The sequence below is a fragment of the Onychostoma macrolepis genome, chromosome 01 (assembly GCF_012432095.1).
Source record: "Onychostoma macrolepis isolate SWU-2019 chromosome 01, ASM1243209v1, whole genome shotgun sequence".
NCBI lineage: Eukaryota > Metazoa > Chordata > Actinopteri > Cypriniformes > Cyprinidae > Onychostoma > Onychostoma macrolepis.
In genome coordinates, this window is record NC_081155.1 from 9,137,153 (window position 1) to 9,164,796 (window position 27,644).

The 27,644-nt window shown below is 36.0% G+C and overlaps 1 protein-coding gene across 1 annotated transcript in view; it reads left to right on the top strand.

Annotated features, from left to right (window-relative positions):
• LOC131545870 (complement C3-like) overlaps positions 1-26,686 on the top strand; it is a 109,890-nt gene extending 83,204 nt beyond the window's left edge. Inside the window, exons 29-41 of the mRNA XM_058785070.1 lie at positions 2,118-2,281; positions 5,631-5,789; positions 6,961-7,020; positions 7,104-7,194; positions 9,415-9,460; positions 9,895-9,985; positions 10,130-10,219; positions 17,078-17,183; positions 18,071-18,160; positions 20,492-20,572; positions 21,555-21,638; positions 21,801-21,936; positions 26,341-26,686. Coding sequence (XP_058641053.1) covers positions 2,118-2,281; positions 5,631-5,789; positions 6,961-7,020; positions 7,104-7,194; positions 9,415-9,460; positions 9,895-9,985; positions 10,130-10,219; positions 17,078-17,183; positions 18,071-18,160; positions 20,492-20,572; positions 21,555-21,638; positions 21,801-21,936; positions 26,341-26,482 — 1,340 coding nt within the window. The 3' untranslated portion in view covers positions 26,483-26,686. The remainder of the gene's footprint in view (positions 1-2,117; positions 2,282-5,630; positions 5,790-6,960; positions 7,021-7,103; positions 7,195-9,414; positions 9,461-9,894; positions 9,986-10,129; positions 10,220-17,077; positions 17,184-18,070; positions 18,161-20,491; positions 20,573-21,554; positions 21,639-21,800; positions 21,937-26,340) is intronic.
• Positions 26,687-27,644: the final 958 nt, after the last annotated feature.

Consider the following 27,644-nt stretch of genomic DNA (forward strand, 5'->3'; position numbering starts at 1 on the left):
AATGCGTTTCATGGATTCTCCTCCGTGGAATGTGCCACTTCTGGTATTTTGCCGATTACTCGACTTGGGCAAAATCCCAGCCAACAATCTTATGTGGGGCCCAGATGGGTGGCACCTGGGCTATCTAACTGGGCCCCAGCCAGTTTTGTCCGCGGGTTCCATGAGGGCCCCACATGGGTCAGCCCAGATGAAACAATGAAATGAACTCTGCTCAGTATGCATACTACAGAGTGCTAAAAATAAGACTGAAGCAGCACTGCAGTTCATTAGATAATTAAGTGATTAAACTAGTACGGATTGAGCATTAGTGACAAACACCTGCTAAAGAAAAAAGAGACGAGCAGAAACACAACAGCTACTATTGACTTCCAGCCACAGCCTGCAAAACAACTGCTAATAAAAGACATTAAATCTCTGAAGATCTCAGCAGAGGAGGATTAAACAACTCCACAAACAGCATTACTAGCATCATTATTACTAACCAGACTGACGTTATTTCTGTCAGACTTCTACAAAAGTTTTTGAGAATTACACAATTAGACTTCTATAAAGAAATCACCAGCATTTAGTGATTTCTGTAACTGATTTCATTCAGAGCATGTCATTGATTGATTACTTTTTTTTATTTTGATCGCATAAAACGTAAAGCTTCATCCATCAGTTTTAAGATTAATTTGAAAGACTTTTAAAAGTAAATCAGCACTAAAAAGTCCAAACTGCATTATCATACAGGCATCAAGACTCAGCGTATGAATCTCAACAATGGTGATAATCAACATATTCAGATAAAAAGATCATCTGTGAACATCACAAAAGACGCTACTAAAAGTCACAACAAAATAGCAAAACAAAAGGAAATAGTAAGAATAAAAGAAAATACTAAGACAGCTGCATAATTTATTCATGTCGCATTGCATGCTGGGAGCCATGGATGAGTTTTGATTGGTGCTCCCAGAATGCACTGCAACATGGAGCTTTATGTTGATTGTCACCATTGTTGAGATTCATATGCTGATTCTTGAAGTCTGTTTGATGAAGAAAAGTAAACTTCCAGTGCAGAATAAGTTTCAAGTCTTTTAGATTAATATTAAAACTGTCAGGTCTTAAACTACACAATCTCAAAATTAATTAATAAATCTACCACTTGTGACTATTCTCAGAGTAAAACCAGTTATTCAAGACACTATACACTGATTATGTCTTTAGTAACATAACCAACTCCGGATCACATTTTCACTTGGCTTTTTTTCTTTGCGCCATAACTAACATGTCTAAATAAACACGCAGTTACAGTAGCCAAAGTAATTGTAAAGTTTTAAGTCAAGGGTCAAGAGCCCAACTAAAGCAAACACTGACCTCGATAATGGTAATTCAAACAAAACTAAAACATCAAAATCTAAAGTCAATCTAGTTAGTAACGTGTGACGCTGGTGATGCTGTTTATGGAGTTGTTTAATCATCCTCTGCTGAGATCTTGAGAGATTTAATTGCTTTTATCTAGTGTTGATTTCATCTGAGGCTGTGGCTGAAGTCAGTTGTAGTTCTTGTATTTCTGCTCATCTCGTCTCTTTTTTCTGTTCTTCTTTCTCTTTCTTTCAGTGATTCAGTTTGTTAACAGCAGGTGTTCTTCATTAATGCTCAATCATCACTCAATTACTAAACTAATTATCTCATTAACTTTAACACTGCTTCAGTGTTACTTTTTTAACACTCTGAGTGTGGATTATATATACACTGGGAGTGTTGATTTAACACTGGAGGTTTTATTGTGTATGTATCAGTCGGAAATTATCAGTGGCCTTGGCCAAAAATGCCACCATAATTATTCAAAATGCATCCAAAATTCAAGATATGGTGGCAGAAACGGTCCTAGTATAGTACGGTCCTTTTTTTTTTTTTTCTTAGCACTGTGACTTGAGACTTACTTGAGATTTGATGGTAGGAAATTGAGACTTGTGACTTGACTCCACCTCTGCAACATGGAACAACAAAACAAACCATAGTGAAAATTATGAAAGGATTTTGTAAGTTTTGCAGTGTCATTTTATGCTGCTTCCACTCTGTGCTCCAGCTCCGTCTACATACCTGTTTCTAATCCTGTTTTGTGTTTGAAACAGCGGGTCGGTCCTGGACTGTCCCTGGACAGTATTATCCCTCAGTAGAGGCGACAGCTTATGCTGTGCTGGCGCTTGTGAAGGACAAAGACTTCGATACAGCAGGAGAGGCAGTGCACTGGCTGGCCAAACAACAGTCTCACTATGGAGGATCTGGCACCACACAGGTACACTAACACCTCATCATTTGACAGTAATTTGACCTCAAGTTGGGATAAGCATGCACTGTAAATGTTGCAACGACCTCATTTTTATAGTGTAAAATCATATTCTGACTGAGTTAAGATTCTACTCTTATTAAAATGAGTATTATACATTTGTAGATTTACATTTACATTTAGTCAATTAGCAGACACTTTTATCCAAAGTGACTTACAAATGATGACAATCAAAACCAACAAAAGAGCAATAATATGTAAGTGCTGTGACAAGTCTCAGTTAGCCAATACATACACAGTACATGTAGCAAGGTTTTTTTTTTTTTTTTTTTTTTTTTAATAAATAAAAAGAAAACAAGTAGATAGAATAGAACTAGAATAGAGAGTGCTAGAGTTCGAGGGTCAAATGAAGACTTTGCAAGATGTGTTTTTAGCTGATTCTTGAAGGACTCAGTTGCTCCGATTGAGTTGGGCAGGTCATTCCACCAGGATGGAACATTTAATTTAAAAGTCCGTGAAAGTGATTTTGTGCTTCTTTGGGATGGTACAATAAAGCGACGTTCACTTGCACACTGTAAAAAGTTGCTGTAAAAAAACGGCTATATTCTGCCAGTAACATCCTGTTTTTTCATTACAACAGTAAAATCCCGTTAAAAACAATGAATTCTGGGTAATATTTGTTGTTTTCGAGAAAGTAGCCTTCTGCAGTCCTGTGAAGTAACAGCGCTCAGAGGCTGTGTTTCAAATCACACCCTATGCCCTCATTCACTATGCCCTACATGAGTTTACTAATATAGTCCACCTCACAGAGAGAATGAACACTAATGAGTGAATTCAGCCAATGATGAACAGCTGTTGTGAACAAGCAGAATCACTGAAGAAAAGAGAAAAATGAAACTACAACTGACTTCAGACACAGCCTTAGATGAAATCAACTGAAATAAAACAGCAGAGGATGATTAAACAACTCCACAAACAGCATCACCAAACCTCACACATCACAGTCTGACTTTATTTTTGACATATATCTACAAACTTACTTGAGAATTAATAGACATTTAGATGCTTTATTGAAAACGTTTTGCATGACCTCACCATTATGGCGATCAGCGTTTGCTTTAGTTGGGCTCTTGACCCTTGACTTTGTAATGCTAGATTTTTTTGTTGTTGTTGTTGCTATAACAGTGTTTGTAAAATATATTTGTTGCAAGAGAAACCAAAAAAAAATTTTGTTGGACTGTAATCATTATGAAGCGGCTTTCACTAATCTCATCCAGTCTTTAATGAAGTGGTGGGTGTGTTTTTTTTTTTTTTTTTTCTTTCATGTTATTCATGACACGTGTTATATGATACTGCAAAACAACAATCTATTATGGCAAACTATAAAACTTCTTATGCACAAGACTTTCAGTACAATGGCATAATTCAGACACATACAGACATCAAGAATCAACATATGAATCTCAACAATGGTGAGTCAAAAGCTTCATGCTGCAATGCATACTGGGTACCATGACTCCCAGCATGCATTGCGACATGAATAAATTATGCCACTGAATTGTCCACTTATTTTCTCTAATTCTTTCAATGTGCTTTTATAATTGCTTTTGTTTTGTGTTGAGTTATATTAGCATGTTTTGTGATGTTCAGAGTTGATCTGTTTATTTATTTTGGTTGATTAGTCGCCATTGTTGAGATTCATACGCTGATTCTCGATGTGTGTGTTTCATAGCACTTTAGAGCTCTTATTTTTTTTTAATTGTCAGTACTCTTTTTAACACTCTTACATAAACTAGAGCAAAAGCGTGAGCAGGCTGTTATTAAATCATCACTTTGGTTACAGAAGAGACACTGGAACAAATCAGTGAATATGGTGTTGAATAATGGTTACGTTATTAGCGAAACATAACTAACAATATTATAGTTTTTGTTTTGGTTCTCTTTGCCATAATAAACGTGTTTTAAAACACGTGTACACCAACCAAAAAAAAGTTGATTTCAAAAAGTCAAGGGTCAAGAGCCCAACTAAAGCTAACACTGATCTCCATCATGGTACTTTATATAATAAAAAAAAAAAAACCTTGCATTTCTCTGAACGTCTGACAGAAATAGCATCAGTCTGGTTAGTAATGTGTGAAGTAATGCTGTTTTGGGAGTTGTTTAATCAGATCTTGAGAGATTTAATGTCTTCTTTATTTCAGTTGATTTCATCTAAGGCTGTGGATGAAGTCAGTTGTAGTTCTTGTGTTTCACTTTCTTCAGTGATTCTGCTTGTTAACAGCAGCTGTTCATCACTAATCCACAATTATCATTTAATTAATCACATAATTGTCTCATTAACTTCAGCACTGATTCAGTGTCACTCTAACACTCTGTAGTGTGCACACATTATAAGTGTTCATTTAAAACTGAGGATTTTGTTGTGGGGTTTAAAGGGTTAAAGATGTAAGATAAAAAAAACAGCATGAAATGTAATTTAACAGTAATAAACTGTAATTAATTTACGGCAACAAACTGTAGAAAAACAGTTACTTACTGGCAACTGTGCTGCCAGTAGATTACCGTTAATTCAAAGAAAAAACAGCAATTTACTGTAAAACATAACAGTCAGATTAACCAAACGAAAAAAAGTTATTTTTACTGAAATATTAGTGAAGGTCCACAGAAAACAGTTATGCAAAGTCATGAACTGATAAGGAGAGTAAATATTAAACTGAACTGTATTAATGTGTTTTTGTACAAGAGAGATCTGTTTAATTTTTGTTTTGTAAAGTTTTGTGAGTCACCATTGTGCTGGAGAGTAGAGCATGTGCTTCAGTCAATGATAAGCCACAAACACTGACGTTCTGCTGCTTTATTTAAAGTAACTGTGCAGTTGCTTAAGCAGCGATGATCTTTTTGTTAAGTACTCCAGCATATACATGTGCTATAGCTGATGATAAACTGCAATGATTTGAGTTAAAGACATGTTTTTAGTTATTTAAAGTGTTTGCAGTTTTATGCTAAGAAATATGTATTCTCAGTGGTCTCAAATTATATAAGTTCACATTACTAATACCGTATGGATACTAATATTTGAAACTTGAACTGTTTGAAGCAATTTGAGCAGGGTTAATTTCCGTGGTAGTATAACAGTAACATGCTGTAAAAATGAAGAGCTGTAAATTAACAGTACATTACTGGCAACTGCTGCCAGTAAACACATTAAACACAAATGCACAAAAGCTGATATAGCGATGCTTTTAGTAAAAGAATTGGTCCAATTTATTAAAAGTTTCAAAAAGCTTTGTTTCTTCCATAATTGTGATTTAGTAGCACTCCGAATGCCTGTCTGTGAATGCTTTTCTGTCTTTTCTAGGTGACCATGATGGTGTTCCAGGCCGTGGCAGAGTATCGCATGCAGGTGAAGGATAACCAAAACTTCAATCTGGATGTGGAGCTGTCGGTGTCAGGAAGAAAGAGATCTGACAAATGGACCATTCAAAGAAAAAATGTTCATCTTACACGGTCAGGCAAGGTGAGTATCTCATTAAAACTGTTCAAAATGTTTCAAGCTCAATATTTCAATTGAATTGTTATTTTTTTATTATTGTATTATGGGAGCGCTGTTGTTTGTCATTCATCATTTTTAATTGTCTATGTTCACGTTAATTGTCTAGCATTGTGTTTGGCAGTGATGGGAATAACGGCGTTATAAATAAACGGCGTTACTAACGGCGTTATTTTTTTCAGTAACGAGTAATCAAACGAATTACTGTTTCCCCCGTTACAACGCTGTTACTGTCACTGACAATAAAATGTGGCGTTACTATATTATATTATTAGAATTAAATTTTTCAGTTCATCTGAATGGTGTAGCTGTATTTGACGTACCATAAACTCTAGTGTGAAGGCGCACGACTCGCCGTCGCTTTCTCTCACATACACGCACGCAAAGAAAGATACAGAGTGAGAGAGTCTTTCATAACATGCAGAATTGACGCGCTACATGTAAACGATATTCTTTGTTTGGAATTCTTCAGCTTTTAAGAACTGCCGGGTTCTCTGGTAGTGGCCAGAACTAATGAGCAAACGACAATCTCATTGGCTGGCGCTCACCTATTAACGTCCCTGTTTTGATTTCAGCAAATCAATTCGAGCGAACGCAGACAACGTGATTAATATTCATGAACCCAGCAGCTCATTAATCCTTAGTGCGTTTTATATTGATGACAAACATGCATTCATACTTGGTTATTCTAATTACTAAAGTTCTATCATCATATAATATAATATTAAATTATCATAATATTATATTATAATGCTTGACAGACTGATACTAAGTGTCAGTAGATAAATAGTGTAGATTAATGTACAATGTTTTATAATAATAATTTATTCTTTTTAGTGTCCATTTCATTAATTTAACATATTTAATATTGGGGGCATCCAAAGTTATTTGACATTTGAACATTTTTTTAAAAGTAACGCAATAGTTACTTTCCCTGGTAATTAGTTACTTTTATAATGATGTAACTCAGTTACTAACTCAGTTACTATTTGTGAGAAGTAACTAGTAACTATAACTAATTACTTTTTTAAAGTAACGTGCCCAACACTGCTGTTTGGTCAATGAAATCTTCAGGTATCTCTATTGCTTCATGGATTTGATTATTCTGATGACGAGTATGTCTGTGTTCACACAACAGGTGGACTTAAACAAGGACTTCAATGTAACTGCAAGAGGAACTGGAACAGCCACTCTCTCGGTGAGTGTTCATGAGTGTTTATACAGTCAACAGCAAGATTAAAGTGTGTGAACATCTAAACTGAGACGTGCTGCTGTTTTCAGGTTCTGACGCTGTACTACGCCAGACCTGCTGAGAAGAAGTCTGACTGTAAATCATTTGATCTGACTGTTAAAATGGAAAAAGAACCCGAAAGTAAGATTGAGTTTCTGCCCTTTCTGTGGCACTTTCCATACATTAAAGTTTTACACACTGCACTTAACCCACACATACTTCACTGGTACGCTCAAAAAAATGATTTGGTCTAAATTGTTCCAGTGTTCATGTGTTTCCACACTACAGAGTGTTCAAGTAGAATTGAAGCAGTGCTGGAGTTAAGGAGATAATTATGTGATGATTGATCATTAATGATGAACACCTGCTGTTATCAAGAAGAATCACCGAAGGAAAGAGAAACACAAGAACTACAACTGACTTCAGCCACAGCTGAAGATGAAATCAACTGAAAAAAAGAAGACATTAAATCTCTCAAGATCTGATTAAACAGCATCAGACTGACCAGATTGACTTTATTTCTGTCAGACTTCTAGAGAAGCTCTTATTGAGAATTAACAGAGGTTTAGATGCTTTATTGTTTTGTTTGAAATCACCATCAAAGAGACCAGTGTTTGCTTTTGTTGGGCTCTGGGCTCTTGACCCTTGACATTTTGATGTTAATATTATACTGGCTACTTTAATTGTGTGTTTATATAGAACACACTTCGTTTAGCCAGCAAAGCTAAAAAAAATAAATAAATTGTGGGCAAATGATCCACCGATCTCATTTCAAGTCCAACATCTGATTGTATGGATGTAGTACTGCTTTAGATTTTTTTATATAGCTTCAGATGTAGTAGTCTTGTAAAATCAGATAATTTAAATAATTTACAAGTCACTTTGTGCTCAAAAAGTTTTCATCTGTAACAATGCAAAGATCGCAGACTTTATTCTTACTATTTTATTTTAAGTATGCTGTTATAGTTGTGACTTTTAGTAGCTTGTTTTGTGATAGTCAAGAAAATATTCAGATAAAACTCTGAACGTCACCATTGTTGAGATTCATACACTGATTCTTGATGTCTGTGGTCTTTGTATTGCTACAGATGAGAACTTTATGTGCACAAGGTGATTTGTCAATTATTCAAATGATCTGATATTTACAATACTGCAAGATATGAAGCTACGAAAAAATCTAAAACAGTATAATGTCTATATAATCAGAAATTGGACTTGAAATGAGGTCAGTGACCAGTGACAAGATCTACCCACAACTCTTTTTCACTTGGCTTCGCTGGTTAAGCTAAGTGTGTTTTAAATGATCACACAATTAAAGCAACCAGCGTAATATTAACACCAAAATGTCAAGGGTCAAGAGCCCAACAAAACGAAACACTGGTCTCTTTGATGGTGATTTCAAACAAAACAATAATGCATCTAAACCTCTGTTAATTCTCAATAAGAGCTTCTCTAGAAGTCTGACAGAAATAAAGTCAATCTGGTCAGTCTGATGCTGTTTAATCAGATCTTGAGAGATTTAATGTCTTCTTTTTTTTCAGTTGATTTCATCTTCAGCTGTGGCTGAAGTCAGTTGTAGTTCTTGTGTTTCTCTTTCCTTCGGTGATTCTTCTTGATAACAGCAGGTGTTCATCATTAATGATCAATCATCACATAATTATCTCCTTAACTCCAGCACTGCTTCAATTCTACTTGAACACTCTGTAGTGTGGAAACACATGAACACTGGAACAATTTAGACCAAATAATTTTTTTGAGTGTAAATTACTGTTGAGAGATCATGTGTGAACAGGACCTTTTAAAAAATACCGGTAAATCAGTTCTGCCAAATTAACGGCTCTGCAGTGTATTGCATGCTATAGTAACTGCAGTACTATTAGTAATTATTATGTGCCTCATGTTTTTAAAATCAAACACTTGTTCTGTGTGATCTCCTTATGCCTGTCACTCAGAAGTAAAAAAAAAAAAACTTATCAGTTTGGACAGATCATGAAACTAAAATGCTTCTCCTCATCCAGGTGGATGAAGAAAACAGTGCAGCTTTAAACTGTAATTTTCAATAATTGACCTCTCAAAGTGTACCGTTTTTTTGGCATTGGATGGTATGTTACTGGTAAAAAAAAAAAGATGGAATGCTGTTGCTTGTGTGAACAGCACATTTGTGTATTTACCAGTAAAGTCATTCTTACAGTAATTTTATGGTAATTTACCAGGATTGTGCGAAAGGGGCTAATGACTCTAGTTGTTAACTCTGGGTTTAATACCTCTATGTACTACTTTTTAATTTGGATTATTACCATTTTATTTTTATATTCCTCCAATCAAGGGAAGACCTGACAAAATACTTTTGTTTCCCTGTAGGAAAAAAAGGAACCATTGCAAGCTACAACTTCATTATGGGTTTCTTGTATGTAAACACATTCTAACAAGTTTATTTTTATGTTAAGAAATCATGTGCTCATTTAGGCTGTTTTCACACTTGGTTTGATTAATTGGTCGGAGCCCAAATTTGATCCTGCCTCAGTTTTCCCACATTGGCGGTATGTTTACATTATAAACATGAGTACTAGTAACAGCTGGTTGCCATTGTAACTAAATAATGACTCTAACAGAGACTCCAGTTTCACTGCATTCTGATGCAGATGCAACTCGCTTTACAAAGACAGTTTATTCGGAGACGAGCAGCTCTGTGTTACTACAATATAATAATTCTGAGATCAAACGGACTTCGGTTTACACCAAAAGCTCTAGTGTGAAAGCAGTTTTAAACACAGACTAAAAACAAGGTGCAAAACTACAAAGCCTGTTAATGAAATCTGCTCTTGCTCTCCATCTTCACAGCTACAAAAACAAAGAAACTGATGCCACCATGACTATTCTGGACATTGGCTTACCGACTGGATTTGATGTTGAAGAACATGATCTTAAAGCGGTATTGTGATGATAAACTGATGCAGTGATGATTCACATCTGTATATAGAAGAGGAATCTTAACACACATCTGCAGACAGGACATAAAGAATTATGATCATATCATGTATTGATGGTTTTTGTTTTCTTATGTTCTTGTCCTCAGTTGTCTTCAGGGAAGGAGAAATACATTCAGAAATATGAAAAGAATAAAGTTCTTTCAGAGCGAGGATCCCTCATCCTCTACTTAAATAAGGTACTGTATGTCAGCAAACTGTGGTGCCTGATCATTTTAAAAAATATTTTTTAATTTGATTTAATTTGATTATTATTATATGTTTTGCTTACTATCAAAATATTATTGAATTCTTGATTCTGATTGGCTGACAGATGTTCCCCAGTGCTCATTTACCCTTCTAAGCTATTTGTGATTTTGTCAACACTTGCTAGCTCTACAAAAAAAAAAAAAAAAAAAAAAACAATAAAATAAAAATGGAATGATATCTGGTTATATGGTAGTGTGAAAAAAATTCACACTCTGGAGACCCCACATTGAAATGAATGGGGAAACTATAAAATACACAAAAATGAAGTGGCAACCCTTCCACATATCCACAATGCAGAAAGCTTGCGCTCACACACACACACACACACACACAAAATGCCCCCCCTCCCCAAATCCCCCACAGAAATCAATGAAAGACTATAAAAATACAGATTTTTTGTTCTATATTTTGTCGGAAATGTCAGTTACATTTGCAGAAAACACACAAAAAATTAAGGTGTGAAACCACAGCACATCCACATGACCCAAACCCACAAAACCCATTTATTAATTTGGCAGACACTTTTATCCAAAGCAACTTGTTGAGGAATACAACAAGCCATCTACCATAAGCTGTACAATAAGCACAAGAAGTGCCCATTATACAAGGTTTCAGTCATCATGAAAAAAAAAAAAAAAACATTCAAAGGAATGAAAAAAGTGAGATGACATGAGTCTCTTACATTATTTGTCAAATAAAAATCAGCTACAATTACACACAGAGAAATGATGGAGTGACACTGCTACACATCCATGATGGAGAACAAATGTAAACACCTTGTGGTTCCATGTCACTGCATAGTCACCTTTTGTGTACATTGCAGACTGCATATCAGAATCATTACATCACATTACATTGTAAACAGGAGAGAATTAATTGCAAATTCAATATATAGATCGAGCCTATGACTTTCAGCTGTGCAAAACAGAACACAGTTTTCGTAGTGTAAATCCAGATATCACACGAATCACAATTTTTATGCAAATATATGAATTACATTTTTTTCCTACAAAAGTTGTTTTAAATTTTATTTTTACGGCTTCCGGTTTCACGATGTAGTGAGAGGTCGCACATTGTCTGTGCTCTGACTTTTTTTGCTTAGTTTGTGTTAATTGCAGCAGTCATTTCTTATATTCGGCACGGTAAAGTGTCTTTAGTGATGAGGGAGCGGAGTGAATGCAGGAATGGGTAAGACTACTAAACCTGGCAGTGCTAAAAATCAAGAAACTTCAGGTAAAGACTTCGAGGCGTCTGATATAGCGGCGGCACCTGCTCCTTTAACAGCAGAGTTGCTCGTGTCAGAGCTTGAGAAGTCAAGGCGAAGTCTAACAGAGGAATTTACTGCTTTGCTGAACTCTTCCTTGTCTCCTTTACAAACATCTTTGGATAGCATTCACAGCACTTTGGCCTCTCATACTGCCACTATTTCGATGATGGTAACGGCCCTTACTCATCACAGCAGCAGGATTACGGAGTTGGAGAACGAAGTCACTTCGTCGAAGGCCAAGTTAACAGTGGCGTCTGATTTAAACGCAACGCTCTGTTCTGCTGTGGATGATTTGGTGTCCCGATCGAAACGTCAGAATCTACGGGTGGTAGGCTTTCCAGAGGGGATTGAGGGCAGGAATCCAAGAGAATTCATGATTGACTTTTTCTTCGAAACCATGAAAGATGTCCTGTCAGCACCCTCCTGAAATTGATCATGCTCACCAGTTTGGCGCCCAAGCCCCGGCAAGGCGATCGACCGCGGCAATTCATCGTCAGATTCATAGGTTTCTGGACAAAGATACTGTACTGCGCTGGGCCAAGGAACACAAAGAGATCTCCTATCAAGGTCACTCCATAAAGATCTACGAGGACTTCAGTGCGGGTGTTGCCAGAAAGCGCGCCGCTTTCAACAAAGTTAAGTCAAGTCCGTACAAGAAGGGAATACGCTTCGGCATGATCTACCCAGCTCACCTGCGCATCACCCATAATGGTGAGCGTATCTTTGACACCCCGGAGTCGGCTGAATGTTACTTTCAAGATCACATTCAAGATGGATAATGTGTAATGGCGTTGCCTTTATTAGTGGGCAGTGACAGACAATTTCACAAACTGAGTTTCTATGCCTTATCCTGTATTCTTTATTTGCAATGGTTAGTGTGGCTCATAGTTGAATTAATATGCGCTCTTTCTTACTCACAAGGACTGCACTTTTTGGATTGTTTTTGTTTCCCGGACTTAAATGGACAGTAATTATTTTTGTTTTATTATTATTATTTTTATTGCTCTTATTATTATTATTATTATTATTATTAGCATCACTTTTATTATTAGTACTGTTCATTATCGGAGTGGACTTCACTACATGGATTTCCGGCTGTATAACAGTTTGTTCCTGCAACTCGTGCTGGTTTTTATGGCGAGTTTAGGATGGATGTTCTTTTGTTCTGTTGGTTTTAGGGTTGTTAACATCTGTTTGGAGGAGAACAGTTACTTACATAATTGTGTTTTGTTTTTTTTCCTTTAGTTTGCAGAGGTCGCTTTGCCTGATTGATTTAGTTTTTTCTGCACCATAGGAATGGCTGTTTTCAACATGGGGCCAAGTAGTAGAGGGTTTTCTGTTAATTTGGTTAGTTGGAATGTTCGAGGTTTAGGGGGACCAATTAAACGTTCTAGAGGTTTTTTTTTTTTTTTTTCTCATCTTAAAAATTTGAATTCTGACATCATTTTTCTTCAGGAAACACATCTGCGTGTTATAGATCACATCAGATTAAGGAAACCCTGGATAGGCCAGGTGTTTCACTCTAACTTCAACAGCAGAGCCAGAGGTACTGCTACGGTTATGCATAAACAAGTTAATTTCTCTCCATCACAGATCATTGCAGACCCTGACGGTCATTATTGTTATTGTTGTTGGCAATCTCTTTCACACGTCAGTTGTGTTAGTAAATATTTATGCCCCAAACTGGGATAATCCCATATTTTTCACTTCCCTTTTTTCATCTATTCCAAATTTAAACTCATTACCTTGTGAGGCGATTTCAATTGTGTTATAGACCAATTATAAGCTTGATCGGTCAAATCCAAAAACTTAAGAGCAAACAGCTATGGCTAAGGCAGTGTCAGTATTCATGGATCAGGTCGGATGTATTGACCCATGGCGCTGTCTTAACCCATCAAAAAAGGAATATTCTTTTTTTTCCCAATGTTCATCATTCTTACTTGCGCATTGATTATTTTTTCTTAGATAAAGCACTCTTGCCTTTGGTTAGTTCTTCTGAATACTCCGCTATAGTCATTTGTGATCATGCTCCACACTGTCTCAACTTAAATTTTACTTGTACAGGTCGGGCAAATCAGTGGAGGTTTGATTCAGGATTATTATCAGACAAACAATTCTGTGAGTATATTAGTAGTAATATTGATGTGTTTGAGACAAATAAATCAGAAGCAGTGTCCCCTTCTTTATTATGGGAAACATTCAAAGTGGTAATCCGAGGTCACATTATTTCATATACTGGTCATAAGTACAAGCAAAGGAAACAAAAGTTACAAGACCTGATTAATTCCATTATCAAGATTGATAGGCAGCTTCTTAACAATCCTACTCCCGAGTTACGTGCTAAGAAGTTGGAGTTAAAAACAGAATTTGATTTGCTTAGTACAAAGAATGCTGAATTTATGTTACGAAGAACTAAAGCAACTTATTATGAGTTTGGAGACAAAGCCGGTCGATTACAAGCATCCCAGCTTAAGGGACTAGCTGCTTCTCGCTTAATTACAGGTGTATTATTTTTCTGGCTCATTGACTAAGAATCCATCTGACATCAATTATGTTTTTTCTCTTACTATTCCAATCTCTATAAATCAGAACCTCCTGAAGACGATTCTAGTATGCATTGCTTCTTAGACAGTCTAGATATTCCTCACATTGATGCAGCTGTAGCCTTGGATCTTGATAAGCCTTTAGAGCTGGATGAGATTTTGAAATGTCTTCAGTTTATGCAAAGTGGTAGGGCAGCAGGTCCAGACGGCTTTCCAGTTAATTTCTACAAAAAGGTTTGCCAAACATCTGGCCTCTATTTCACTAATACTCAAGCGGGACAAAACCCAGATGAATGTGGCAGTTGGAGGCCTATCAGTCCGTTAAATTCGGATGTGAAACTATTAGGCAAGGTGCTGGCTTACCGTCTGGATCCCTGTCTTCCTAAAATAATCTCTGAAGATCAAACCGGTTTCATCAGGGGGCGACAATTATCATCAAATATTCGAAGACTTTTAAATATAATTTTTTCTCCACCTACTTCTTCCACAAGTGAAATAGTCATCTCATCAGATGCAGAAAAGGCCTTCGACCGTGTCGAGTGGAATTATTTATTCACTATATTAGAAAGATTTGATTTTGGCCCCCTTTTTACGTCATGGATGCACCTTCTGTACACTGCTCCAGTTGCCAGTATGAGAACAAACTTTTTGTGTTCCCAATATTTCCCCCTGACAAGAGTCACTCGTCAGGGCTGTCCCCTTTCTCCGCTCTTGTTTGCTTTAGCAATGAAATCACTTTCCACTGCTTTGAAAAATTCCTTGCTTTTTCAGGTATTGTTAGGGGAGGGATAGAGCATCGCGTTTCTCTTTATGCTGATGACCTCTTGCTCTATGTCTCGAGCCCAGCTGGCTCAGTCTCAGAGCTTTTGCATGTGCTTAACACCTTTTGGATCCTTTTCTGGATACAAGCTTAACATAAATAAAAGCGTATGTTTCCCAGTAAATGACTTAGCTAAACAAATTCCAGCTGCTATTTAATTTATCCTCCACAAAGTTTTGTTACTTGGAAGTATTTCACATTCCTTTGATCTGTTATATCAACATAATTTTTCTAAATTACTGACTCAAGTTAAATCTGATTTGTAACGTTGGGATAAGTTACCTCTTACTCTTTTTGGTAGAATCTAGTCAATTCAAATGAATATCTTACCTAGGTTTTTGTTTCTTTTCGGACCCTCCCAGTGTTTTTTACCTAAGTCCTTTTTCAAGCTTTTGGATGGGGCTATTTCTTCTTATATATGGCAGGGCAGGCCTCTTCGGTTAAGCAAGGCATATCTCCAGAGACATAAAAAAGATGGGGGTCTTGGTCTACCAAACTTTTTGATTTATTATTGGGCAGCAAATATTAGTAAAATTCACAGCTGGTATAACTCTCCCAATATAGATTGGTGTAGATTAGAAGCACAGTCTTGCTCTACATCTTCGCTTTCTGCCTTGGTGTGTGCTCCTTTGTCTAGTCGCTCCTCAAAGTACACTAGTAACCCAGTTGTTTGTACTTCTCTCAGGATTTGGAGGCAATTCAGACAACATTTTAAACTTGCTGCTGCATCTGTATTTGGCCCTATTTATAGTAATCATCTATTCCTGCCTTCAACTTTAGATTCTGCTTATGTTCTATGGAAAAACAGAGGCCTTTTACATTTTTCTGATTTATTCATTGATGGAGTTTTTGCAACTTTTTCTGATCTTGCAGAGAAATTCAGTATTTCACAGTCTAACTTGTTTCGTTTTTTTTTTTTCAAGTTCGTAATTTTGCTCGTTCCCTTTGTCCTTCTTTTCCAGACTTGTCTGAATCTTCTTTATATGAGAAGTGCTTAATTCAGAATCATGGCTCTATATCCACTTTATATAATTTAATTTTTCCTTATACTTTGCCCTTTTCCTCCCGGTTTAAACATCAATGGGAGATAGAACTTGGACATAGTTTGGAGCAAGAATGGTGGGAATTGGCTGTTGACAGGGTTAATTCCTCCTCTTCTTGTGCAAGACTGAGTCTGATTCAGTTTAAGGTTCTTCATAGAATTCATCTCACAAATGTAAAATTAAGTAACCTATTTCCAGGAATGGATGTTATTTGTAATAGGTGTTCTCTGGCTCCTGCTGATCATACCCACATGTTTTTTTTCTTGTCCAAAGTTGGAAGATTTTTGGTATTCCTTTTTTGATACTTTTTCTAACACTTTCAATATTTACCTTGAACCGTGTCCTTTGATTGCTATTTTTGGTGCACCGGCGGTTTTGGATGAACTTTCAAGAAAGTATGCTAATGTTTTAGCTTTTGCCTCACTGATAGCTCAGAGACAGATTTTATTGCACTGCAAGTCTTCTAAACCTCCTCCCACATTCTCGTGGTTAGAAGATTTGATGTCTTTTCTATACATCGAAAAAATTAAGTTCACATTAAGAGGTTCCACTGACAAATTTTACAAAAACTGGGATCCTCTACTTAATTTTATCTAGAATATACCAAATATCTTTGATTTGTAAGGTGTGTTGTGTTTTTTTTTTTTTTTTAACCTATGGATATCTGCTTTTTTTTCTTTTTTTTTCATTATACTTCAATGGATAATTATTTAGTTGCATTGACCTTTTTTTTTGTTGTTGTTGTTGCATTGATTTTTTATTTTTTTGGGGGGTACTTCCTTGTTTTATTCTCCTCCTTTGGGAGGGGGGGTCCTTTGGGGGGTTTGTGGGGCAAGGGCTCACTAAGGTTTTGACTGTTTATGTTCACCCTTAGTACTGTTAAAAAAAAAAAAAAAAAACGTGTAAATTGATATTGCATTATCCTTTGTATACTCCAAAAAATAAATAATAATAAAAAAATAAATATGTATGTGTGTGTGTGTGTGTGTATATATATATATATATATATATATATATATATATATACATACATATACATATATTTACTTATTTATTATTTGTCGCTTGTGCAAATAATGTGGGCAGCTTACACTGTGCAATTTATGTCTCAATAGGTTTCTCATAAAGAGACAGAAACAATTGCTTTCAGAATGCACCAGACGCATAATGTGGGTCAGCTACAACCTGCTGCAGTCACAATATATGAATATTACTCACCAGGTGAGCTTTTGGTGCATGTACACACACACACACAAACACGTTGGCATATGTTGCTTACAGGGACTCTCCATAGTCATAATGGTTTTTATACTGTACAAACTGTATATTCTATCCCAGTGGTTCTCAACCCTTTTTTCTCCAAGGCCCCCCTCCTCTCCGAGTCAATACTGCAAGGCCCCCCAACCTTTCCTATTCACAAAAGCCTTTGTATTCTAGTGTTATTACTTTTCAATTCCATGTAATTATTTTTAAATAAAAATTCAAGTGATTTAAACATTCAGCGAGCATCCGTTATAAAACACTCGCTGTACATTAATTTTGACAACTATGTAAATATACTGAACTGTCTTCGTGCAGAAATATGATGTTGTAGTGTTCATACACGATTAGTTTGCGCATTAATAATAACGGACACATGCACATCTAATGCACAACTCCTGTATGTCACTGTAATCGTGATTACAATCATCATCCATCAAAATTTTACCAGTGCGACACTCGCTTGCTTTATCTGGCCGGGAGTTGTAGTTTGCGTATCATATACTCATGCAGCGGTCCGGAGTTTTGAGTCGCTGTTCAGTCTGTATTTCACACAGCGCGATGAGAAATGCCTTGAGCTGCTCTGAAAAACAGAATACGTACAAGAGAGGTGGTGCTGTTATTTATCATTATTATTATTATTATTATTAAACATATTAATCTTAAAATAAATGAATTGAATATACTTTAAGTTATTGAACTTAAAGTGTATTGAACCCCCCAACCCTCCAAACCCGCGCAGATCACTCCCCGGTTGAGAACCACTATTCTTTCCCCTAACCCTACACCTAAACCTTCTTTTTAATCGGATGACCTCCTTGCATTAAAATTTGTATGTATTTATTTAGATGCACGCTGTACAAAGTTCTACCACCCCGACAGGGAAGATGGCGCTCTATACAGACTGTGTAAAGGAGACCTGTGCCAGTGTGCAGAAGGTATCATCACTCACAAATAATGGTGTAAAGAGACCATCTCCTGTACTGTTGCAGTGTTTTATTTAAATCATCACATCTAGAAACCAGCTGGAATAATAATTTATCTGGTCTTTAGGATTCACAGTATTCATACTACTTCCTCCTTTTGTTTGCATAGTTAATCAAATTTAGCTTCAAAAGAGTATTGAAGAACCTGTTTCATGATAATGGCCTCTTTACATGGAAAAAGTTAAACATTGTTATTTTCATCATTTATATGAATGATGGGGAGAAGGGTCTGGCTGCAGACTTGCACTCTCAGACACTTGCGCTTCCACAAGTGACGTCACTTGCAGTCTTTATTTATTTATTTTTTATTATTGTTTTTGTTTGAATCTCTCAACAACAAAAAAGAAACTAAATTACAATGTCACTTGCAATCGTCACTTGCACTCTCCGCTATCTGTGACGTCACTTGCAGTCGACACAAATCGTGCGTGTTGCCAATGGAGACAAGACGCTGTGGTGGTGATAAAATTATTAAAACGAATTTAGTACTATATAACGTACAGGGTCCTGCAAGAAAAAGAAAAGACCTGCAAATCTGTGGCCACAGAACAGCAGAATATGAACGCAATGCGCAAAGTCTCTCGTTAAGCATTTTCCTCCCGTAGAAAAACATAAACACTTAATATGGCTTAGTAATGTATTAAGACAGTGCTATTAAAATATCAAATTCAATATTCAGTTTATTAATATAATGAATATGTATATAGTGTTTTCCTCCCATACTGCAAAATATGGCAAAATGTGGCATAATAGACTAAGATGATAAAGACCAAACTCAATATGCTCCTCTTCATTATTAAAACATACATAACTAATATTTACAGGCAAGCAGGTAAGCCCAGAATAAACGCAGCACGCAAAGTTTTGTGTTTGTCTTTATCTTAGTCCATTATTATGCCACATTAAGCGTTTTGCTGTATGGGAGGACAAGTGAAAGTTTGTGCATTGTGTTCATGGCCATCTGCTTGCCTTGTAGTACATTAAATAATATATCGAATTTGAATTTTTAATTGCACTTAATGTATCTTAATACATTAAGCCATATTAAGTGTTTATGTTTTTCTACAGGAGAAAAATGCTTAACGAGAGACTTTGCGCATTGCGTTCATATTCTGCTGTTCTGTGGCCACGGATTTGCGGGTCTCGTCTTTTTTTTTTTGCAGGACCCTGTACGTTACCTAGTCAACAATTTGATCTCACAGTGATGTCACCATGATCTCACAGGATACTCGTGATGAGGTCACAATGTGAGGTAACAGTGAGCTAAAAGTGTAACCTCACAGCGCCCTCACTGTGTGCTCATACTAATGTGAGGTCAAAGTGCACTCACTGTACAGAGACTAGGTACCCAGCATGCATTGCAGCATGAAGCTTTTGATTGTCACCATTGTTGAGATTCATACACTGATTCTTGATGTCTCTCTTTGTGTTTAAATGACATAGTAGTACGAAATGTTTGTTTTATCATACTTTTAAATGATTATGACACTGCTGGGTCCTATACTGTATAATCACAGAGCTATTATAAAAACTTTAAATTAATAACTTCTCACAAAGACAAACCAATATCACCTGGTTGCAGTCTCTTTTTGGTTTTCCTTGCCATAAGAAATGTACTTTACAAACACAGTTACAGCAGCCCCAAAAAATATAATGTTATAAAATCAAGGGTCAAGAGCCCAACTAAAGCAAACACTAATCACCACGATGGTAACGTCAAACAAAACAATAAAACATCATCATCTAAATCTGTTAATTCTCAATAAGCGCTTTTGTAGATGTCTGACAGAAATAAGAAGCCCACTCATCTTTTTGAGTTCACAATGAGCTCATATATTACTCACACTGTGAGTATCACCGTATGAGAATGGTGTGATGTCACTGTGATCATCGCGTGATCTCACGTGTTGACTGGGTATAGTACTAAATTAGTTTTAATCATTTAATCACAACCGCAGCATCTTGTCTCCATTATCAACACACGTGATTTGTGTCGATTGCAGGTGATGTCGCAGATAGCGGGGAGTGCCAATGTTATTTAGTTTATTTTTTCTTTTCTTCACCACCTGGCTACTGTTGTAAAATGTTGAGAGATTCAAACAAAAAAATAAATAAATAGAACAAAATAAAAAATAAAGACTGCAAGTGACGTCACATGCAGAAGCGCAAGTATCTGAAAGTGCAAGTGCAAGTCTGCAGCGAGACCCTATTGGAGGAAAGTGCGTGTGTGTGAAATTACAAGTGTATATGCGTGTGTATGACACTTAACTTCTCTGAACACAGAAAACTGCACTTTCCAGATGAAAAACAATACCAGTGAAGAGGAGCGTTTAAATAAAGCCTGTGAAGGTGGAATGGATTATGGTAAATGGATTGTTCATAACTGTCATACTTCAAGAAATTAAGATGCATTATTTACTCACTCTCATTGTTTCATGTTGCTCTTTTCATAGTGAACAAGCTTGCACTTCCAAAAAATAACAAAAATCATATATACAACCACAAAATATAAATCATAGACATATTACAAAAAAAAAAAAGTCGGGGCACTGCTATTTGCAAAACCAGAACAGATTTCATGTAATCTGACGCTCTTTTCATTGTGACCATGTTAAGTTCCAAAAATGGCAAACAAGTCTCCTGAAGCCAAATGTGAAGAACAGACCCAAATTTAAGTCTTCACTGTACATCTCCCTCTCCAATGAGCTGTGAAAGATATGGTAGGCGATTTTGGAGAGGTTAGCAATAGCAAGCTAGCTTTGAGAGCATAAGATCCCCCCCTCCCTGCAAATCACTCTCCAAAGCCACGCCTCCTTCAAAACACATGAACGTGCACAGGCAGACCAGAGAGATGAGAGACGGCGTTGGTGGAGGCTTTAATGCAACGCTGTCAGATCATGTCTCATTCACCGTGAGAAAACATTACAGTACAAAGCACATAATATTACAGTAATAAAGCCTTCCATTCTCGCTCGGTCTGCAATAGCGTAATGGAACGCGCTGATGACGTATCAATGCAAACAGGGTGCACGGAGGTATGTAAATACATATATTGACAGGCAGGCAGCATAACAAAAACATTTTTGAACCAGATCACTTACCCTGCCTTTGACTAATTCACCTGCAGTGGTTCTTTAGTGAGCGGTGAAATCACACAAATGCTTTTTGTTTTGTTTAGTTTTTTTACAGAATTTTGTTTTAAATGTCATTTCTTTGGGAAATATCTTAGTTTGTGTTCTTCAGAAGAAGGTAAGTCATTTATTTAACCCTTGTAAGAATGCAATAAAAATGTTTGGCCTGAGCCTTATAGTCCTACATCCAGATAACAATATAATACGTTTAACAGTTTATAAAGCCACAGTGGTGGGGATGGATCTGAAACAGTACTCTGACATCTACGACATGAAGGTGGATCAGGTACTAAAAGAAGGTACGGTTCATTATTCCCTCCATGTTTCTCCGCTGATCATGAAATGCATTTGAAATGTTTCTGATTCCTGTTAAATACAGTTGTCTTTCTCCAATAATGCTCTACACAAGGCTAAATTGCACTGCAGTAGAAGTGTTTCCTAAACGCTGTTCTGTCTTCTAGGCACTGATGAGGGTGTTGAGGGGAAAGTGATAAAAGTTTTGGCTCGCCCAAGTTGCAGAGAACATTTAGCACTGGTAAAAGGCAAGCCATACCTCATCATGGGCAAATCTGTTGACCTGCCAAAGCTCGAAGGAAGGTAGGTGTCCACTGTGTGTCTGCAAATAGCAGGATTTGCCTGAGATTTATGCATTTAAAGTCTGTAGAGTGTTTTTCATGGCTCAATTACGTGACGGTTGTTTTCTATCATAATGCATTTTAGTAACGAAGAATAGACACTTGATTAAAATAAGATACAAAACACAAATCCTCTATGATGAACATATTTTAAAGTAAGTTAATTCTGGTCATGTATGTGTTGGTTAAAGTCAAAAATGTGTGCTGTAATTGTCTAGAGATTAACCCTAAAACAGGCAACGTCTACCACAAGATACATACTCTTTAGTCTCTTATAGGAGGCACGACATTGGCGTAGCCAGAATTTTAATTTTGGGGGGGCCCATCTTAAAATGAGGGGGCCGCTCTATATTACATGTAGGCTATAATGTCAATATTAAATGTGCTCATTTTCAAGTGTTTGTGCGGCGTGTGGAAGCTGAATAGCAGCGCGCTTATAGTTAAAGCCTGGTTTATACTCGCGTCCACACGAGCACGCAGCTCAAGTTACTGCCAGAGGAACACTCAAACTGATTTAATTTAATTTTTTAATTTTTTCATTATATTTATTGTGATTAACCTCCCATTCTTGTTCACAGTATAATGACATTCAATCGTTGCACGCAATCACAGAGAATATAACTCGATATCATAAGACTTGTTTTTAATTATCGTCTATGGGCTGGATATATTTCTTTATTAAAATCATAAAGTCAGTGCATGAAAAATGTGAGCATTATATTTAATGCAACAAGTTTGCCTTAAACCTTTAATTTAATCTTTCTATACAGCAGTCGTGAATAATGTTTTAAGCTTTGGCGAATTCTAATGCTTTTTAATGTGATATGTTGTTTGTATAGTTTTCTCGCTGTTCTGTAATGAAATAAGGTGATCAGACAGTGATGAATTGCCTATCACTGAAAAAAGTGATCCACTATATTTACTCAATAAAACTGAGTAATCCACTATATTTACTCAATAAAATTGAGGTAACAATTTGCACTCACTTTGTTTGCGTAAATTCTATCCTATATATTGAGTAAAGAGTACCTAAATTTTACAGCTATGACAAACTAAAAGAAATTAAGTAATGTCTACCTAATATTTTTCATTAAATTACATAACTAATTACTTATAAAAATTGAGTAACATTAACTCTATTGTTAGTAGGCAACAGTTCATCGCTGTAAAACCCAACAAGTTAGGGTAACAAACCGTTTGAGTAAACCGATTGCCTTATAATTGTTAGTTTTAAAAACTTAAATGTTTTGAGTGCTCTGAACTTATTTCAGTCAGACATCTACAGAAGATCTTATTGAGAATTAACTAAGGTTTAGATGTTGATTTATTGTTTCAATTGAAGTAACCATTTTAGAGATCAGTGTCTGTTTTAGTTGGGCTCTTGACCCTTGACTTCTGTGTTAGATGTTCTTTTTTTTTTTCTCTCTCTTTCTCTGGTTGTTGTAACCATGTGTTCCTCAAACATATTTGTTACAGCTCAAAAGCCCAGAGGAGATGATCGGTATTTGGTTGTCATATATTTATTTTGACAATCATCTGTAAGTGAACTGATCTCATTGAGAGTGAGTTGTGTCTAATCTCTGGTTAAGTGAATGTTGTATTGATTATAGTAAAAGTGTTTCTGTGACAGTCAGTTAACAAAGGAGTTTCAAACAGTTTGTCCACAAAAAGTTTCAATCTATGGCAGCAACTGGACTCACACAGATTTTTATTTTCTTTTATTGGTCACCATTGTTGAGGTTCACAAGCTGATTCTTGATGTCTGTGTGAGTCTAATTGCTGCCATAGATTAAAACTTTTTGTGGACAAACTGTTTGGAAAGTCCTTTATATTAACTGACTATCACAGAAACAGTGGCTCTCAGAATCGCTTTTACTATAATCAATATGTTCGTTCAATCAGAAATTAGATACGATGAGTCTATGTTAAATCTCTATGAGATCAGCTCACTAATAGATGATCGTCATTATAAATATATAACAACCAACTACTGATCATTTCCTCTGGGCTTTTGAGTTATAACAAACATGTTCTAAGAACACATGATTACAACAACAAGAGAAAAAGAAGAAACAGAACTACTAACACAGAAGTCAAGGGTCAAGAGCCCAACTAAAGCAGACACTGATCTCTAACATGGTTACTTCAATTGAAACAATAAATCAACATCTAAACCTTAGTTAATTCTCAATAAGATCTTCTGTAGATGTCTGACTGAAATAAGTTCAGTGCACTCATAATTGTTAGATTTAAAAACTTTTAAGTTTTTAACTTTTAAAAGTTTTAAGACAATAAGTTTCATCAAATGGTTTGAGTTATCCTAACTTGGGTTTATAAGGCAATCGGTTTACTCAAACGGTTTGAGTTACTGTGACTTGTTGGGCATATATCTTATTTAGTGAACTCAACTGAAATAAGTTCAGAGTACTCATAACTATTAGTTTTAAAAAACTTAAACAGTTTGAGGAAACTTATTGTCTTAAAATATTTGAGTTAACCTACACAGTAAAACCTCCAGTGTTAAATCAACACTCCCAGTGTATATATAATCCACACTCAGAGTGTTAAAAAAGTAACACTGAAGCAGTGTTAAAGTTAATGAGATAATTAGTTTAGTAATTGAGTGATGATTGAGCATTAATGAAGAACACCTGCTGTTAACAAACTGAATCACTGAAAGAAAGAGAAAGAACAGAAAAAAAGAGACGAGATGAGCAGAAAAACGAGAACTACAACTGACTTCAGCCACAGCCTTAGATGAAATCAACACAAGATAAAAGAAGAAATTAAATCTCTCACGATCTCAGCAGAGGATTATTAAACAACTCCCTAAACAGCATCACCTGCTTCACACGTTACTAACCAGATTGACTTTAGATGTTGATGCTTTAGTTTTGTTTAAATTACCATTATCGAGGTCAGTGTTTGCTTTAGTTGGGCTTTCGACCCTTGACTTAAAACATTACAATTTTTTTGGCTGTTAATTTCCCACCCCTGAGGATAAAGATGAGACCGTTAAAAAATTTAAAAATACAAAAAATGTTTATGCCTCAATTTTAGGACACACTGTAAAACCCAACAAGTTAGGTTAATTCAAATGTTTTATGGCAATCAGTTGCCTCAAATGGTTTAAGTTTCATAAAACTAATAGTTATGAGTACTCTGAACTTATTTCGGTTGAGTTCACTAAATCAGATATATGCCCGACAAGTCACGGTAACCCTAAAAGTTTGAGTAAACCAATTGCCTTAAAAACCCAAGTTAGGATAACTCAAACCATTTGAGGCAACTGATTGTCCTAAAACATTTAAGTTTTTTAAACTAACAATTATGAGTGCTCTGAACTTATTTCAGTTGAGTTCACTAAAATAAGATATACATTGCAGTTAAGTAATTAAGTGATTAATTAAGTGCTGATTGAGTATTAGTGATGAACACCTGCTGTTAACAAACAGAATCACTGAAGAAAAGAGAAACACAAGAACAACAACTGACTTCAGCCATAACCTTAGATGAAATCAACTGAAATAAAATACTTTAAATCTCTCAAAATCTGATTAAACAACCCCACAAACAGCATCACCAACTCCACTTATTAATAACCAGACTGACTTTATTTCTGTCAGACATCTACAGAAGATCTTATTGAGAATTAACTAAGGTTTAGATGTTGATTTATTGTTTCATTTGAAGTAACCATGTTAGAGATCAGTGTCTGCTTTAGTTGGGCTCTTGACCGTTGATTTCTGTGTTAGTTGTTTTTTTCCTTCTTTCCTTGTTTTTTTTGGCTGTTGTAACTATGTGTTCTTTAAACGTATTTGTTACAGCTCAAAAGCCCAGAGAAAATGATCAGTAGTTGGTTGTTATATATCTTTGATAACAATCATCTATTAGTGAACTGCTCTCATTGAGAGTGAATATAGACTCGTTGTATGTCTAGTCTCTGATTGAATGGATGTTGTATTGATCATAGTAAAAGTGATTTTAAGAGTCAGTGGTTACAGAAGTATAAATGAAAGCCGACGCACAGCTTACGGCGTAGAGGCTACGGCGTAGGTCCGACGCAGAAGTATAAATTGGGCTTTAGGCATGTATGATGATATATCACAACTTCTTTTTAAAATACATGTTTTGCTCAAGTGAAACTGAAAGTGTATTGAATGTTTATCAAAATATATAAAAAACAACATGAATAGAAATATTTTTTTAAAAGAGTTTTCCTTTTTATCACCTTGAACATCCTTTTTTTTTTTTTTTTTTTTTATTGATCCTTACACCTCAAATTACGCATGTGCTTCAAAAATGCATATAGTGTAGCTAAGTCGGTCATTATGTCTGTTTTGACTTCACTTTATGTTGTTTTTAGTCTGCAGTACATTTTTGGAGAACAGACCTGGGTTGAATACTGGCCTACAAGAGAGGAAAGCCAAATTAAAGAACACAGGGATCGATACATCGGCATCACTGAGCTCCAGCACAGCCTCCTCATTTATGGATGTGCTACATAATTATATAAAACCTATTCGTTGATTACAAAAAAATAAATAAACATGAATCTATAGCATGCTATCATTAAATCTTAAATAATATTGTTTGAGACAAAATCCTTTGTTGTAATTTTGTAAAAAATGGTGACTGAATGAAACTTGTAAATGTTCATTTTAGACTCCTGACTAATTAATAATGGTGTTATAAACAGTGCCTTGCAAGAACATTCTCATTATTCTGATGTTTTATTCTGAATCACAAATCCAGCATTATAATTAGTTTTGTGTGATATTTTGAATCTGTACAATAATTTTAATAGTCATAAGAGACTTATGAAAATGATTATTTTTGGATATCTGAATAACTAATCTGAATCAAATTTGTGTAAATAAAGGCTAAACATTATGCAAAAATGGGGGGGGGCCCTACTCCCGACAGGTTTTGGGAAAAGTTGAATTCATCAACTGTTACCGATCGTCATCGATAAACTGGGGAGGCCAAAGTCCGGCAAGGCGATAATTGTGGATGCGTAGATTTACTTCACATAATCTGCAAAAGTCGTTCACAGCCATCTTCATTCCGGTATTTTGCTCGATGGTTTTGTTTTCGCCGCATACCTGTGTTTACAGTGGAAGTTCGAGGCGACTGAGCCAGTGAATAACATACGTCATAACCAACCGTTATGTGATTGGCTTACGGGTACACCAATGATTTTAAACTTCAGACAAGCACCCCCCCCACGAGAAAGTAAATGCTTGTCAATTATGCCCTTCCAGACTCTGTCTACGAAGCAAAGCGAAGTAGCAGAGTTTGGTATTACCAGGCTAGGATTTGATGTGGATGACAAAAGGTCTTGTTTTCAATGATGCAGTGATGTCTCCCATGACTAAATTACTCTGTTCTAGATCTAGAACATTCAAGAAGGAAAACCTCACGATTATTGTGCATGTGGAATGTCTCAGATCTAGATGCTTATAGAGAGAAGGGGAATTTAACACACATCACACATACAAAATATAATGCATTTTGATCATATAATATAGGCTATTGAATTTTATATATATTTTTTTTTAATTGCCCTTAGTTGCCCAAAGGGAAGGAAGGAGAAAGTTGGACATTCAGAAATATAAGTTGTACAAAGGGCTCTCACAAATGTTAAATGCAGGGGCACCAGCAGCAGAA